Here is a 17,792-nt window from a genome sequence, read left to right as displayed (position 1 = left end):
CCAAAATGATTAGGCTTGAACTCAATGATTATGTTTTATTGGCAATGTATGCAAATGTGCAATAAAGAGGTTTAGGTAGTTGTTAAATTGTAGCAATGGCTATTATATCTCTGTGCATACCAAGTCATGAATAATACAGTTGTTATTCATTCGTTTGATGTGTTTGCGTTTTTAATTTAGCTTTTTGATTACGGACTTTTACGGTTTAGTATTTTCCTAGCATTTCGGTATTTTTGTTATTTTACTTTTTTGTGGTTTTGAGCTTTTGAGTTTGCCATTTGAAAATGAATCTTTAAATTTGAAATTTCCTTGGAGTTTGGTATTTTTGTCAATTTAATTTGTTCGTCAAAATTTGACCTAGTGTAGGGATACATATACATTTGTAATTAGATGTAGGCAATAAGTGTAGCGACAGAGTAATCGATCCTTATTCACGGTGCCGAACCCGGAGAAAGTGTTGACATGCTGAAAGCATAGTATAATTTTATTTAAAAATAACTTGTTCAATAATTTAGTCCATTTTAAAAAATGATATGAAAAATATCTCTAGTAGGAAAATAAAGGATATGGGGTATCCATCCATGACACAAAACTAATTTTAGTTCTAACCCCGGACCCTCGCCCCCCTTTTCACCCCTTGGTTTTCAACTGAAACTTTATATAGCAGATATTGTATAATGAGATTGTCAACATGATTGAATAAGTAATTTAAACCTAAAATTTAAGAACGTCGTAATTACATCTTGTGTTGAATTGAAACTATGAAACTACCGGGAAGTAACGTTCCGCTTCATTGACACCCATTGTTAGTAGCTAGTTAGAGCATATTTACAGTGGGATTTAAGCCAAATTTCAATTTTTTTTTAATTTACATTGACAAAGATCGTAACTAACTTGAAGCTAGTATTCATTTGAAATAGATTTAAAAAGCGTAAGGAGTAACTAGCGCCTCAGTTTAGTAAGTATAGTTATTTAGATATGAACAAAAATAACAGATTTTTGTCGATATAAATAACATGAATAATGACCTTACTTAAAAATGAAGACTTTATTTTCTGTTTGTAAAATTTATACATGTTATAACTTCATAAAAAAAAAGATTAATTCTGAAATGAATGCAAATCATTTTGGAATTTTTTTTATATTATTTCATGTAATTTTTTTTTAGTAGGGGCAATAAGGCCCTTATTTGGCCCAAAAATTACTGCAAATTTAAAAGTTATCATACATATTCTTAAATTACTGAAAACTTGACTCAGGTATAAGGTACAAAGAAAAACAAAACAAATTTGGCATCGAACAAGTTACCATGGTAACAAATCATGACTTAATTTGCATATTATGTAAAATTTCTTGATTTGCCTTGTTTTTTCATCAAATTTAAAGTATATTTTAGATTGAAAAAGTATGTGCGCACCCAAGAAACAACTTTATATTTGGTGAGATTATGCCAATAGTTATAATAAAACTTCTGTTAAATTATTTTATTGTTTCTTGGCTGCGCAGGATGTTTCCTCAACGGAAATAAAGATAGAAGACTGCATAAATTCTGTATTTTTTCATCGTTTTTGTGAAAACAGTACATATTATGACGTAATTGTGATGTCATCAGATAAAAATATTTATGTTTGTCATTTATATTTCTTGAACCGATGGATTTTTAAACAGTATGTGCCAATTTAAAATGGTTATCAAACATTTTATATTCTTGGGCCAAAACTAGGCCTTAATGCCCCTACTCCTTTGACCTAGTAGAGAATCAACGTCCAAATAATCCAATAACTATATGTAAGAACGTATCAACCCTTTACTGTTCGAAATGTAGCGACAGAGTTATTATTCTTTAAAGCTAGTGGGCGGAACCCGTACTATTGGCAGACATATTTTACAGCAAAGTAGAATTTCATTAAAAATAAGATGGACAGTTATTTGGTCCTTGTAAAAAATCAAATGATATAGAAAATATCTCTACTCTATAACTTTTAACACCAGTTCGACTATAAGAGAACATTTCTAAATGCAAAAGTCAATTCATTAGAAATGGCAACCAGGCAAATATTTAGATATAAAAGGTGAAATGGTATGATGAGATTGTTAACGTGATTGCATAAGTAATTTAAACAGAAAATTCAAAAAAGTTTTGGGACTTAAAATAAACTACAAGGAAGTATAGATCCGCTTCAGTGACACCCATTGTTAGTAACTACAACATACTCTATCTATAGGGATATTCAGCAAATCACATCGCCAGGTGACTGTGTTAACTGAATCAATGCAAGTATTAAAATAGATTTCTGAAAACGAAATGAGTAATAAGATCCCTATTTAGTATGTATAGTTATATAGAATTAAAAAAAAAGATGTCTTAAAAATAAAAGTCAAGATGTAGATTTTATTTTCTGTTTGTAAAATTTGCAATTTGTTTTAAAAAAGATCAATCCTAAACCGACACATTTAAAACGTCGTAAATAAATTTTAACGGACTTCTTCAGCGACACCCATTGTTAGTATTGACGTTATAGACAATGCATATTTTAATGTCTTTCTTGAAGTATGACGCAACGAGAGTGTCATGATTGGACAAATGAAAAACCGACCGTAGTGAGGTCTTTCTGTTGGCAATCCTGACACCCCAATGGGTTATACGACAAGAAAACCTTAAAATATGCATTTTCTTACTTATATACCGTCAATTAATATTATTTTCTGTAAATATTTGCAGTATTTCAATCATATTTTACCGTGTTCAGGTTTTAATACATCATTCGGCTCATTTATAATGTGTAATACTCACTAACTAATTTAGATATATACACTTTAGTCCAGTAATGATAGCATATTTACTGTTACATATAACTGCACAAAACAAGACACAAACGAACTGTTACGTTGCAATTACAATACAAGTTACTGTGAAAGTACTTAAGGTATTTCATCAACGTTGTTTATGAAAGAGAGATCCTGCGTTTTTTGTTCATCTCAAGACATTTTCATCGCATAAAAGCGGATTGTTTTACAGGTGTCAGACAACCAATTCAAAAACCCTATCAATTCATTTTTCCAATTTTCACACTTCTACATATAGAATTCAAAGTTGTGTAAACAGGAAATTTATAAAAATTACCATAAAAAAATAGGGGAATACTTTATGCATCCATAGAGATTTTTCTATCTTTTAAACGGGTCACACTGACTAAATGGACCATAATGTTAATTTTCTTTGTTTGTACATTAGTAAAAGGTATTTGTGTGGTATGGTGTATTGTTCAATATTCAAGTTAATTCTTGTTATCCTTTTTATGCGCTCTATCACCTTTATAAATTGACGATGCGTACAATACTTGTTCTTCACTAGCAAAATGCAACGAAATATATCAATGTTCTTTCAGTTTTAAAATGAATGAGTTAGGTTGCCGTATATTAAAATGATCATTTTTCATAAACTTTACAATTGTGAGGGTCTAGGTTGAGATTACAGAAACTAGAAAAATGGATCTGACTAATATAGAAATTAATACCCCCATGTCTATACCCTCAGTAATCGTAATACAAATGCATTGTTAGAAAATTTAAATGTGTTATGTTACCAGGTAATTGAACTTTACGATCGCAAATTCCTTTATGGTCTAAATATGATCAACGTAATTCATTCTCGATATGCACACGGCTCACAGTTCTTTACCTATTTGTTAAGTAACATATGTGTCTTATTTGTCATTTTCATATGGTTTTGAACGTTATATTTGATAATTATATCCCTCGCACACACAGGAAACAGATGGATCTGTTTACAGATGTTTGTTCCTGTGTTTCAAAATAACAAGCTTTTTAAAAGACAGTGTTAAATTGATAGTATGAAAAGTAAGATAACAAAAATACTGAACTCTGAGGAAAATTCAAAACGGAAAGTCCCAAATCAAAAAGCAAAATCAAATGATAAAACACATCAAACGAATGGACAACAACTTTCATATTCCTGACTTGGTAGAGGCATTCTCAAATGTAGAAAATGGTGGATTGACCAACCTGGTTTTATAGCGCAAAACCTCTCACTAGCATGACGGAAAATAAAAAAAAAAACAGAAAAAAGTTATACGTCTGACTGTGTTCTTGGTTGGTTTGTAAAAAAAAATATGTTTTTCCTAAATTTAAATCACAGTTCGTTAGATTTTTTTGTAATTAACATTGACGAACTCATATATGTATACATTCAAGGGGTTAGGATATATTTAGTGTATAGATCAAGGCCATAGAAACCCATATTTTCAATATGATAAATTAACTCCTTGTTCTTGTGTTTGCTCCGGAAACACAACTTTCGGAGACAAGTAATGGAAGTAGAACCAAGTGCGTCTGATAGAATGCATAACTTAAATTCAAATTCCGGAGCTCTACAATTAGTATTTATATGTTTGTCAATGTCGAATGTATAAAATCCTTTTTGTTTTACAAGTACTCTGTAGCAATTATTTTTCGTCAATAAGTTCTGTTTATTTATGTTAGTGAGGCCCATCCACGAAAAATCTAAATATTTACCTGGAATTTGGGAGCGGTATTTTTAAAGTGAACTTCTACTCATTGTATTTTTTTCAAACTTTTATCGATTTTTAAAAAAAAATACATTTGTCTTATACATTATTTATTCTTTTTGTCTGCAAAATTTCATAAATATTGATAAAAAAGTAAAAAAGTTATGAGGTGATGAAGTTGCAGATGCAGAGCATCCCGGTTATCGATCGATTAGCGTCTCGTCGATTACGGTTTAATTATAGATTAATCTATATTAATCCTAAGTGGGTGTTTACGCTTTTGTTTTAAAACGATAATTTTCATTGGTGTTGTGCAGCGAGGCTTTTGCATTTCGACCAATGAAAACGGGTTTAACGGGAAGAACGCGGTATCAGGATTGTTTGGGATGTCGCACCAGAAAATTCTATTATGGGGTTCAGAGCTGGTAAGTTTTTTGTGATTTGCCCTTTTACAACAGACAGCACATCTTAGTGCGTTCACAGATAAAAGTAATTATTATTCCCGAAGAAAATGATATATAACATTACAAGATTGGACAAAAATTGAAGTTGCACGAATCAATTTAGTCGCGAGGTTGTCAGTGAATTTTCCGAAAATGGAAACCGGAAGTTGACAATCGCATTGAAAATTTATAATCGACTTTGCATATTTCGCTCTATTTTGACACACAAGGTTACATAGTTCAGCCACAAGTACCCCCATGAGCTACGATTTCAATCAATAAATGTTTGTTCTTTGAAAATCATTAAAGTTTGAAATCATGGAGGAAAAGGGGGAGGTTCAGGTTTACTTGAAAGTGACAGTGGCTGAATAAAAAAAACAATGAACTATCTTAACCTAGTAAACAATTAACTAGTGCATACAAATGATCAATCTTCAGCCATCCAGTTCAGAAAATATATTAAAATGTTTAATCTACCTACCCTACAAATTTTTTTCAAGTGAAATACATGTAGGAAACAATATTTATTTTTGCCAGACTGTACATGTCGAAGCGTACATGAACGGTACTGACATGTTCATTCCATTACATCACATCCGACATGTGTATTTTCAATGAAAGATTATGATTTATTTATCCCAGAATATCAATCTCTCCTGAAAAATAATATAGCATGCAGTTTTTATGACTATTCTTTATTTTTATCTATTTTCTTTCAGTTTACTCTCATCTGGTTTTCACCGTAACAAGCCTTTCACTTGAAGACTCTGAGGATCCGATTCCCAACTGGCCAATTAAGCTTCCAGAAAATTTATATGACCTCAGTAACACTGCATCAGACGGCTCATTCCATTACTTCTCAAATCTAACTACTGGACAATTCATATGTTTAATACATACAGCAAAGAATTTTGAAATTTATAATTTAAAAGTTAAGAAAGGAAGTTCCTCATTTGACAAATGGATTGACATTGCAACCGTTTGGCTATCTCACTTTACGAAAACATCATTGAATGCAAAAGCTATATGGGCGCTCTTTAACAGAAGACAAAAAAAATTTAAGGAATTGCAAAAGTGCTTCAATGCCAGAAATGATTCAAAAGTTAAAGAAAAACTTATACGTTTTCTTAATGACAAACTTATTCTGCCGGGAGAAAAGAAAGAATCATTTCAAAATGAAATAACTAATGCCACAACAGATCTAGACACATCTTCTACCTGTGCAAACATTAATGTGACGTACAATGATAGTGTTGATTATGCAAGAATTGTTAAAAGAAACAAACAGTTAGCAAAGAATTTATCAAAACAGTCAACAATTTTAAAGTCGAATAGTGCCAAATTAAATTCAATTAAGATGGAAAACAATAATTTGAAAACTGAACTTAGCAAAAAGAAAAAAAGGTTAAGTGGAGTTGGCAAGGATGTAATTTCTCAAATTAATAGATTAAAAAAAAAAGAGCCAAGATCTTTCAAAAAAATCAAAAGAGCTGAAGTCATTGAAATTGAGATCTACCCATCAACAGAAGCAGTTAATGACAATGAAAAAAGAGATTGGCCATTTATCAAATGTTGTGAGCGAATCACTTGATCTTGCGGATGAAAAGGAAAATAAAACATCAGAAGTTGAGCAAAAATTGTATTCGGTTAATAAACTTTTAAAAAGTACTAAAAAGAAAGTCCAAAGGAGAAATCGTAATATATCGGGACTGAAGTCTAAACTGCACGAAGCATATGGAAAATTTGAAACAGACACAGAATCAATGCAACTGTACTACAATGGTATAGTTGAAAACCTCAAAAATCAAAATCAGCTTAATAGTGAAATGCAAAAAATGAAAATTGAAGAAATGAAAAATTCAGAAACACAATCTGGTGGGAAATATAAAGGAGAGGTCAGGTTATTATATTATGATCTTCTAACCAAAGGTGTTTCTGCAAATACAATCCAGTCGGTTGTGCGTACTGTATTGGAAAATATGACGGAATATGACACTACAAAGCTTAAATTACCTAGTCGATCAACTGCGCAACGTATGGTTTCCGAGGCAGGGGAGTTGGTAAAAATCAGAACTGCTTATGAACTGTCTAAAGAAAAACCATGCTGTGTCATCAGTCTGACGGAACAACAAAAAATCTTATACACTGGGGTGCACATGCAGTAAAGCTCTTACCAAATGACGATCCAAATAATCCTAAATTTTTTACTTTAACTGTAAGTCCAGTAAGTTCAGGAAAAGCTGATGATACTGTTAAGCAACTACAAGATCAGTTAGAGGAATTAAGTGAATTAGCAAATAAATTAGGGTTAGACAATGATGAGAATAGTTTTTCAATATCCCGTATTGGTGCCAGAATGTCTGATCGGGCTGCAAACGAAAAACGTGTTTCCAAACTGATTATGGAAAAAAAGGACAATGGAAATCTGTATACATTTACCTGTGCTGCTCACAAAATTAACAACATGGCATCAGCTATGACCGATGCAAGTGCAAATGTTCTTTATGTGATAGACAAAAAGATGAGAGGGATGCATGGTGCTAAAAAACACATCTATGAATGTAATAAACTCCTTTGTGAACATGCAAGAAAAGAGTACGGTCTAGGTGTAGATTTTAAGGCCTATACTTTGTGTAATGACCAGAACTCGGGTTCCGATTTGTTTCGACCAATTGTAGGAAGTAGATATTTAATATTTTTACAAAATGCAATACCAACACTTTCTGCTCGAGAAATTGTTTTAATGTACTTGGAAGACATAAAAGATGCTAAAGAAACCCCTGGACTTAACCGTTTAGAGTACTCAGTACAGCAAGGTTATTTAAATACAACTACAGTGACCGAGGAAATAGCCTTTGCCCTAATGTACTTCTATGTTTGTTCACCTTTAATGCAGAAAGCAAAATCTACAAAGTCTCCTTTAGAGATGAATGGTTTTTATGAAATGACAATAGCGAAATTACAGGAATGGAGTGTTGATCCAAGCGGACTTATAAATGGAGATGACTTGTTGTGGGAAAACGCAAAAGGACCACAAGTTTACATCCCGTATATGACAGAAATTCACAAGATGACATCAGAAAATAGCATCCTTATTGATACATTGAAAGGTATGTAAACCAAAATAAAAGTTAAAATATTCATGTAATAACAGTTTGTAGCTTACTGGTCCTTGGGGTAAATATTGCAAAAAGAGCTTTCAATTTGTACAATATTATTAATGAGTGTACCACATTATATATGTATGTATGTACATGTATTAATTAGGCCATTAGTTTTCTCATATAGCTTTTATAGCTAACTATTCAGGATAATAAGGTATGGACTTTGCTCATTGTTGAAGCCCGTCAGTGACCTATAATTGACAATTACACCATACAATGTATCTTAATTTTTAGATTTAACTGTGTACATATGCACATGACACAGCCACATAATGAATATTAAATGTACTTTTTGAATTTTTAATAAACTACCACAAAATTATTTAAAATGTCTATTACAGTGATGGCAAAAGCTGGGAAAGATAAACTTCATGATCATGCAGTTGAACACCTACCTGGTGGAGAGTATGCACAGCCAACCCAAGATATGATTATGGCAGCACGAACTGTTGGTGAAGCAACAAATGACCGAATCGAGAGTATGTTTGGAATGTTGGACAGGTATATACATGTATATGGTTTTTGAATTTTGAGTTAAACATATGCATGATATAAATATTTGAAAAGTGAGAAAAAAAAGAGAAAAAAAACAAGAAACACAAACAATGTAAATGAACATATACAATATCTAAATCTAGTGATTATATATATGTTAGTCCTAAAATTATAACACACATAAAACTAAACCAAAATAATAAATGAGCAACCTGGACACCACTTGAACCAGGAGTATGGACTGGTGAACTGGTATTTTAAAACATCGGCTAAGTCGTTTTATTACGTGTCAAGTAGTAAACAAAATTCAACCATTCATATCTTAACTGGTTTTATATGATAATATGTGAAATTTGATTGTCAAGAACACACTGTTTAAAAATGTTTATTTTTTCAGGCAAATGAAACTAGCTCCATCTTCAAACCCAGTGAATGTTAACAGTCTTATATCTGCAAAGCAAGATAAACCTGTACAGTGGTTAAAGACTTCAAAGCTCTCTATTCAGAATGTTTGTGAAATAGCAATGACGAAAGCCTCACAAAAACGTAAAAACGAAGGAACACGAATAGAACAAATCAAAAAGCGATTTCTTAAAAATAGAGAGGAAAGAGCACAAAAAATAGCTAAACGAAGGAAGATAAGACAGGAACGAAAACGTAGACTTGATGAAAGTCTGAAAGAAGCTAAGCTTCACCTGTGCCGTAAAAAAAAGCTGTTAAAAACATGAACAAGACACAACTGTTAAAGCAGGTTAAATTATGGAGAGCTTTAGCCGAGGTTCAGCATGTGAATTCTAATGATGTTTTGAAATATTTCAATAAACTAAGTCCTACGGAACAGGTTCTTCACCTCAAAACAATCATTGGAGCTAACAAACAATTAGTAATACAGGAATGGGAATCCTCTGATGAAGAAACTTTGTCAAATGTAAAAGGAGCTCAAAAAGGACTCTTTCAAGAAAATGATGAGTGGAGTTCTTCAGATGAAGAAACATTGGATATGGCATGTGCTCTAGTTCATTTGTAACTGTTTTATTGTAATAGCTTAACTTTTTCATACTCCCACTTAAAGTTTGTTATATTTTATGTGTGCCAAAGAACCAATTGCAAATACTTGAGTTTTTATTGTTTATTTATTCCAGTGCCAATCTATTTTATGTGTAAATCAGTGTTTAGTATGCTCCGTCCAAGCACTTTTATTTTTACATACATGTATTGTCATATATATGCAGATGTATTGAATTTTATTTTTTGATTCATGAAATTGAACGTTCAACATTAGATTTTGATGAATAGCTTTGCAATGTTTATTTTTTAGCAAAGTTATCATTTAATCATTGATTTTTTAAATGTAAAATCTAGTCCAAATGTAAAATCTAGTCTACTGTACATGTATGTGTAGTAGTGGTTATATTTTGATGTCAATGACACCGTGCATTTTATTTTTTAATATTTATATTCATGATGTTTTTTATTTGTGCTTTTATTATTCCCCGCCACATAGTGGGGTTATATTTTGTGATACCCTCCGAAAAAAAAATTGCAGTTTTGTGTCCATCTGTCTGTTCATGCATCCGTCCCCCAGTGGTTTTCAGAGAAAATAACTTTACAAAAGATGAATGATTTATTTTGAAACTCTGTATAAATGTTAAGTACAATAAATAGCAATCAAAGTTAAATTTTAAGCTTAATCAAGTTATGTCATATTTTTACTTTTTGCCACCCCCCCTTTTTTCAACCAATACATCATGTACATGGCAGGGTATCACTAAATGTTTTATTTATGCAATATTTCTTTACATTTAATTAGAAATTATTATTCATATGTAACTCAGGTTTAAAAGAAATATATATTTATATAATTTGTATTGTGAAAAGAAAACTTTAACATATTTTTGAAATTTGAAGAATTCCGAGAGAATAAATGATCTCCCCTTTTTAAGAAATTTTCATTCATTTATTTATTGAAAAGGAATTGATGAGCTATAGAGTAATACAAACTATCATATCAATGCTTTCATTTAAAAAAGTGATTAATAAAATTGCAATCGAATCAAGATATAAAATATTTTTTTGAAATTTTTTGTTCAGTCCGTAGTTAATTCAAGGTAAAGATATTTCAAACTCTTTGCAAATTTTTTCTGAACTTTATGTTTTATTGTAGCTTCTATTTCAAATAATAAGTAGAAGTAATTATCATTAATATTTAATATTGCTTCTCTGAATTTAGAGGTGTAGAATTTCAGAAAAAAATAAAATGCAAAAGTTGCTATTGTTTTCATACAAATTTTGTAATATTTATTACCTCCCTTTGATATTATCAAAATTTTATTTTTGCTAATTTAGATAAGATACAGTTACTGAAATGATTTTTATAGTAAGATTCTGTCATTTGGTGTTAAATATGACATTATTTTAACAATAATGTCTTATATTTCATTGAAATAAAAAAAATTGATATGGACACATGAACTTAGTTTTTTTTAATACTTTGATATTTGTTTTTCTCACATATATAGAACCATGTATCTTCCTTCTTTTAATACTCACTTGCATAATGTATTTTGTTTAATCACTTTGCTTATATTTGTATATAAAACTGTTATTTGGTGTATGATTGCTGTTTTACTTTTTTGTTGAATAAAGTTTTAAAATGGACATTTTTCACTTTTTGGCTAATTGAAAATAGACGAAAATCGCCTCCGAAGCTAATTTAAAACATTCATATCTTTAAAAGTATTAAAGATATCACCAGGAAATTTTGCAGAGTTGTTCTGTGCATGCTTGCCTCTCAGATATTCAATTTGAGCTGCAAGTTATAATAAATAAAAATGTGGTATGGTTATGAAGTATGACATCAAGCGGCTTTCAACAAATGCGCATGGGCCTCACTATTTATGTAAATTAAAACCTGAATTTGTCAACAATAAACATGTCTTTGTGACAACATTCAAGATTTTTATTCAGACAAAACACTTATTTCTAAGATTCAATTGTGCACTCATTTACATATATATGTACTTTTGGTATTGCAGATAGATTCAAAATTGGAAATGGAAAGAGAAGAAAGGAACAATTTTTACCGATTTATTACATGTTCAACAGAAATATCAACAGAATCTGTAGGTTATGTTTTCCTTGACTATCTAACTAGGACAAGCCAAACTTTCGAGGATTTCATTAATAATAACTTCCATACACTTTACCATCTATGCTATCAACGGAGGTGTTGTCAATGTTCGAAGGTCTATCTACCTATACGTAGAGGTATTCTTCATGAATCACAACTCGACATATTGCTTGATTCTTACTCTGCAAAATGTCTTTGCCACAAATTTGGAACAAGATTACCAAAGTTCTGCTGCAGCAAGGCACGTTCAGGAGTTACAGTTCAAAGTTTGGATTTGACACTTATGAATTGTTTGATTGTCAACTGTTGTAGTGGTTTATTCTGGGAAAGTTGTTTCAATGGTGGGACACTTGAGAACTTCTTGAATCAGAATAAACATGATATTTACCATCTTTGGAAGAACAATACCCCTTGCTGTCAATGTTTTACCGGTTATATTTATCCTTGTGACAGAGAAATGATTTCATTATCAAACTGGAATTTCTTATTTTCCGCAAAGGGAAATCCTTGTTCGTCACATAACATCATCCCTTCTTCCAGCCTTTGTTGTTGTGTTTCAGCAACACCTGGGATAACAATATTCCAAATTGATCAGCAAGTAGAAATCGTACTATTAAGACATCTATCATTTCTGAAAAAATGCCTTGAACAACTTGTAGAATTTAGAAACAAGTATTTACACATCCATAATTGTTGCATACCAAACTCTGATTTCAATCAAAATTGGTTAAAAATGAAGACTGCTATCTACGACTGCATCTGCTATGGAATTAAAGATAAAACAAAAGCAGAGATTTTGAGGAAGAATCAAACTGAAAAAATAGAGAAAATATTTACCCTGGAATTTGATGGTATGTTTTTTATATTCTTCTACTCCTACTAAAACTTCCACTATATTACTACTACTGCAACAACAACACATACAACTGTCACTTCTATTAAGAAAATGCTATAGAAAAAAAGAGAAAAGTTGTGAGGGAAAGATTTATACTGAATGTCATATTTAAATGTTTAAGATGTTACATGATATGTTGTTTCTAGGTGCTTTCACTTGTTATAAAACGTATACAATCACATAATACAAAATTATGATTTCTGAATAGAATTATAAACATTATTTGCAAAGTGAATAATCATGACATCACAATGACATAATTACAAAATAAAATACTAAATTTTGGTATTTGTATAGACTGCATATTTTTTGTGCATCAAATGGTTATGATAATTACTTAGTTAATAATTTAGGTGCAAATATCGACCTTCTATTGCCCTACTCTTATATTGGTATATCTAATAAAACAATTTTACAACAAAAACATCAATAATTCTTACTTTTCGTGCTCATTTATTTATCAAAGACACTTTAATTTTATAGATGTGGGTATGAGAAGAAACAAGAACAAAGGTATTTTATTTTTTGTTTTGTATTTGCTCGTCAAATCTTTAAAAATACTGTCCGTTGTAACAATGTTTGTTTTGGTGTTTTTTTTTTTTTATTTTGGCAGCCAGTTATTGACTCATGTAGCTTTCAATGTTAATAAACAATAATTAGAATTAGTTAAAATTTAAATCTTTTGTTATCTTAATAACTGTTTTCCTGTTATATCATTACAGTTTTATATTTACAGAAAAGTTGAAAAATGAAATATCACTTCAAACCAATACGTTTGTTGAAACTAAAGGTGCCAAAGAAGCAAAGAAAATTTTAGAAACCCACAATATTGTGTTCTTGACTGGTCACGCTGGATCGGGAAAATCAAGAATTGCCTTAGAGTTACTGAGATATTTTCATGAAATGAGGCAGACGTTTCCTATAAAACTAACGAATTTTGAAGAATTTTCCTCTTTAGTTTCAACTGATTTTAAGTGTTGTGTACTATTAGAGGACATTTTTGGGAGAACAAACTACGTATTCAACGATAACACCGACGCAAGTATATTAAATGATATTAAGGTGTGTACACGCGGTGGTAATGTTAAAGTCATAATAACCATTCGAAGTTTCATACTATCTTCTTGTGGACAAATTCTGCAAAGTAATGGACTCTGGTTTCCTATGTTCACTGTTGATCTGTCAACAAAATTTATGTTAAATAAAGTTGAACGAAAAGCTATACTAACTTCGTATCAGTGCATAAGTGAAGGACTATCAGGTGAGAACATTTTTCTTGATAAAAGAGACACAGATGAAATAGTTGAATTTGATAGCGTTCAAGGCTTCCCAGAGAATTGTAGATTGTTTTTTACTAATGAGAATTATAGTTCTCTTGGTGTAAATTTCTTCAAGCATCCTACCGAGTCACTTTTGCAAGAAATTGAAACCCTTAGAACATGTAGAAAATACAGATCGGAATATTTGCATATTGATAATAAATCAACCTGCAAAATAAGGTATGTTACCATGGTGTATTGCCTTTTAAATGACGACAAGTTGGAAACATTCAAAGTTGATATGGACAAAGTAAACGCAATAATGAAGTCTGTATATGGAGAAAGCGAGACTTCCATTTCCACACATGATGTCATTGACGCGGCAAATGAATTAATTTCATTGTATTTACTATATAATGATGATACCTACACGTTTCAGCACAGAATTATATCGGAATCTGTACTGATATCATACAGTGGCTGTGATATGTTGGGCGTAATGAAGTCTTTTAGTGCCTCATTCATCGCAGAAATAGTAAAACCTGAAACTTACTTTAAAAAACCCGGAGAAGTGGTATTGAAGATACCAGTAAAATATTACAAAAACTTGATAAATCTTTTTGCAAATTTAATGATACAAAAAACTGATTTCGTTTTCATTCAATGTACTCTAGCCAAAAGTGAAATGGTAAAAGATTTACAATTTCTTGAAATGTTCAAAGCAGAGATGCTAGATAATAGTTTGGAAATTAGTTCCAGAACGGCATGCTATGATTTTCTAGGATTTGTTGTTCTTAATCTGTCAAAATATGGCAGTACGCAAGTTATTGAACTGCTTTGGGACTTTCTCATATCCGAGTGTAGTACAAATGCTTCTCTTATGTCATCCATGGTAGCTGTGTTTAATCAATTGGATATTGACAGATACATAAATACGTTATACTTCATGTTTAAACATAGCAATATGCAATTTAAGAAAAAATGGTTATGTTTAGCTATTAGACGAGCACGAGAATCATTTTTCCTTTTCAATTATATGAATAAATTGTTTTCACTTGAGACAACGGAAATCGATTTTGATGAAGTTGAATGTTTCAACATTTTGTTAAGTATTGCTTGTCGGGCAAATAATATAGAACTTGTTACATGGCTTTTTCGACGTATACTCAGTGAGAAAAAATTTGAAATAATTTTCAATAACGGAGATAAACACGGGAGTAACATTCCAAATGGTTGTAAATTATTCAACGTTGAACAGGTGTTATGTGAAGCTTGTAGTAATGAGGACGATGATATAAAATTACCACAATATTTAATGGAAGTGTTGCCTTCAAATGACTTTCTGCTGCAAAACGTTTTTGATGCCGCACTTAGATCTGAAAATATAAATATAATGAAATATTTGATATCCAATGATATATCTTTGTCACTAGACTTGAAGAACGCTTTGGACTTTTCGTTTCAAATCGGCTCCATTTGTCTGGCAGAAATGTTGATGTGTTCAAGAAGATTTGAACCTATAGACTTCGAAAGAGCCGTTCTTCAGGCTTGTTTATATGATAACATTTATATTATTGATTGGTTTGGAAAAACTATTTTGAAAGACATTAAACATTTCGATAAAGATTATGATACTCCGTTATTGAAAATATTAGGATGGTCATACAATCTTTTTAAGACTGATTTTGAGGTGCTTCTTGAGAAAGCCTGCAATATTGGTGTTCATGGACTGAAGATTTTGCAACTAGCACCGCTACAAAAGCATATTAATGTGAAATCGTTTTCGATTGTGTCCACATATGAAGACACTTTACTTAAAAGTCAGTTTATGGCGATGTGTAAATCACAAAATATTGACTTTCAATATATATTCAGTAGTTCTTTAGAAAACGGTAAAGTGTTTCGTATGCTTAAAGAATTGCTTAATATCCGTTCATTTGAAAACATATTGAATGTAAGCTTTACTACGCAGATGTTTAAGACAGCGATTATAAATGAAAATTTGGATTTAATCAAAGCCATAATTGAGGTGATTAATGAATCAAAATATCTTAGTGTATTACCGGAATGTCTTCAACTTGCAGTCGAACACAGCCCATTTTATACACATATTATTGATTTCTTTCTTACTACATTTAAACACGAACAACTGAACTGTTCAAAAGCATTTAAAACTGCCTGCGAATTAGGACGACAGTGCAAAGTCGCAATTTTCCTTAAAAAAGTTAGAATCATTGACCTAGATTGCTCATTCGAGTTTTTATTGTCTCTAGCAAAATGTCAAAAAGATTTGAAAGCAGATTTGCCGAGAGATATGCGTGGATTAAGTTACATATTTGAAGATATTGTGCAGCATTGCTTTTGTGGAGAAACCGTGGGAAGAGAAAATTATGATGATTTTTTGGATTTCAGAAAATGTAACAAAAGTATTATTGCTTTTCCAATTAAAGATAAACAAATAATTCCAGGCAAGGAAAATATCAAATTGGTTTTTTTAAAACAGAAAGGATCATTAGTAGATATGTTGAAAGTAGAAACAAGCCGAGATGAATCAGAGTTCATAGAAATATTGCATGACACTCGTTATTTAGTGCACATTCTCACAGAACGTAGTAGTTTACAGGAATTAAAAATACATTATATTCAGACGGCTTTTGAAAAATATGAAAATAACCCTTGTCTCCAAAACGCCAGGAACAAATTCAAATCGTTTTAATATAACAAGGTGACAAAAGGATGATACTTAAAAAGGATTATCTGACATGACTTGTTTTGTCACGTTTTAAAACAAATTATGCCGCAAAATATTTGTACCTTTATTTATGTTGCATGGTAGCTTTTATACTATTCATTTACATAACATTGAGAACATACTTATTTGCAGAATTTTTTTAAGCATCGTTTAAGTTTCTAAGTTAACATATCGATATTAAAAATTTCAATAACCAAAATATGCAAAAATTTAATGGATAGTGTAATTGTGATAGCAAAAATGGAGGCTTCATTGTGTCCGTGGAGCTTGGAATAACAGTTGAAAGATGTTCAAACGCATGATTAATATTCATAAAAACGAGGCACCTTATTCACCATTTAAAAGAGAAAAGCTATAAATCAGTGTATAATAATTGAATTAAGCACTATTTGTTTTAAAAATACGAGTAAAAGAAAATCCATTTAGTCATTTATGTTAGAAATCTTGGTGTACGATCTATAATGCAGAGTGCATCGAGATGTTCCAGTGTTTAAAAGTAAATATATGAATGTTTGTCTTTAAACAAAAAAATATACCGAATATATCGATTAGGAAGAAGATACATATAGGCAACAGTAGTTTGTCTATTTTCAAATGTAACAAATCGATTACAGGCAAATCATGATATAAAACAAACAAATGAGGAAGTTGCACAATCTTAAAGAAGCAAGGCCGGATGCGCCGACAGATATGCACCACCCGCCATGTAATCCACTATTAGCTTAAAACGTCACAATTGAGAACAATACAAAAGGGGTAAAAATTACAGATTACACGAGTAATTTGGTATTTATATGCCAATGATAGTGCAATCATGTCGCGAACGAGTAGAGACACACATATGTATCATATCCATTAAGACACAGCACATATCCTAGTTTACAAGCGACTTTCTATTTAATAATTAAGGTATGACAATAGATATAGGAAGATGTGGTATGAGTGCCAATGAGACAACTCTCCATCAAAATAACAATTTATAAAAGTAAACCATGACAAGCTTGAGAGAGTTATTACTATTATGTATATGCACAGGCAAATTTTACATTGCCTGCACTAATATATTGATATTAATACAGATACTTCAAAGTGCCCAACGAACTATCACCTGAAAAAAATCAAGCT

The 17,792-nt window shown here is 31.1% G+C and overlaps 2 protein-coding genes across 3 annotated transcripts in view; both read left to right on the top strand.

Moving 5' to 3' along the window:
* Positions 1 to 761: 761 nt before the first annotated feature.
* The window catches only part of LOC139504283 (uncharacterized), a 43,633-nt gene continuing 26,602 nt past the window's right edge, over positions 762 to 17,792 (top strand). Inside the window, exons 1-4 of the mRNA XM_071294348.1 lie at positions 762 to 958; positions 11,667 to 12,612; positions 13,140 to 13,169; positions 13,393 to 15,807. Of these exons, the coding sequence (XP_071150449.1) occupies positions 11,685 to 12,612; positions 13,140 to 13,169; positions 13,393 to 15,807 (3,373 nt within the window). The 5' untranslated portion in view covers positions 762 to 958; positions 11,667 to 11,684. The remainder of the gene's footprint in view (positions 959 to 11,666; positions 12,613 to 13,139; positions 13,170 to 13,392; positions 15,808 to 17,792) is intronic.
* On the top strand, positions 4,507 to 11,287 carry LOC139502706 (uncharacterized). 2 transcript variants are annotated; one of them, XM_071292270.1, is made up of 4 exons: positions 4,507 to 4,954; positions 5,692 to 8,082; positions 8,478 to 8,637; positions 9,029 to 11,287. In XM_071292270.1, the coding sequence occupies exons 2-4, from the start codon at positions 7,074 to 7,076 to the stop codon at positions 9,357 to 9,359; spliced, it is 1,500 nt and encodes a 499-aa protein (XP_071148371.1). In that variant the 5' UTR covers positions 4,507 to 4,954; positions 5,692 to 7,073; the 3' UTR covers positions 9,360 to 11,287. The 2 variants fall into 2 exon arrangements, with proteins under 2 accessions (XP_071148371.1, XP_071148369.1); XM_071292268.1 differs by having other exon boundaries at positions 4,507 to 8,082.

Source organism: Mytilus edulis, chromosome 14, assembly GCF_963676685.1.
Source record: "Mytilus edulis chromosome 14, xbMytEdul2.2, whole genome shotgun sequence".
NCBI classification, from domain to species: Eukaryota; Metazoa; Mollusca; class Bivalvia; order Mytilida; family Mytilidae; genus Mytilus; species Mytilus edulis.
This window is presented reverse-complemented; position numbering and strand designations above follow the sequence as displayed.

Excerpts from the sequence above, each read along its gene's own strand:
- LOC139502706 (XM_071292270.1), top strand. The coding sequence starts at position 7,074 with ATGCTGTGTCATCAGTCTGACGGAACAACAAAAAATCTTATACACTGG. Across the intron at positions 8,083-8,477 it reads CCTTATTGATACATTGAAAG|TGATGGCAAAAGCTGGGAAA; the intron begins GTATGTAAACCA and ends TGTCTATTACAG. Across the intron at positions 8,638-9,028 it reads ATGTTTGGAATGTTGGACAG|GCAAATGAAACTAGCTCCAT; the intron begins GTATATACATGT and ends TTATTTTTTCAG.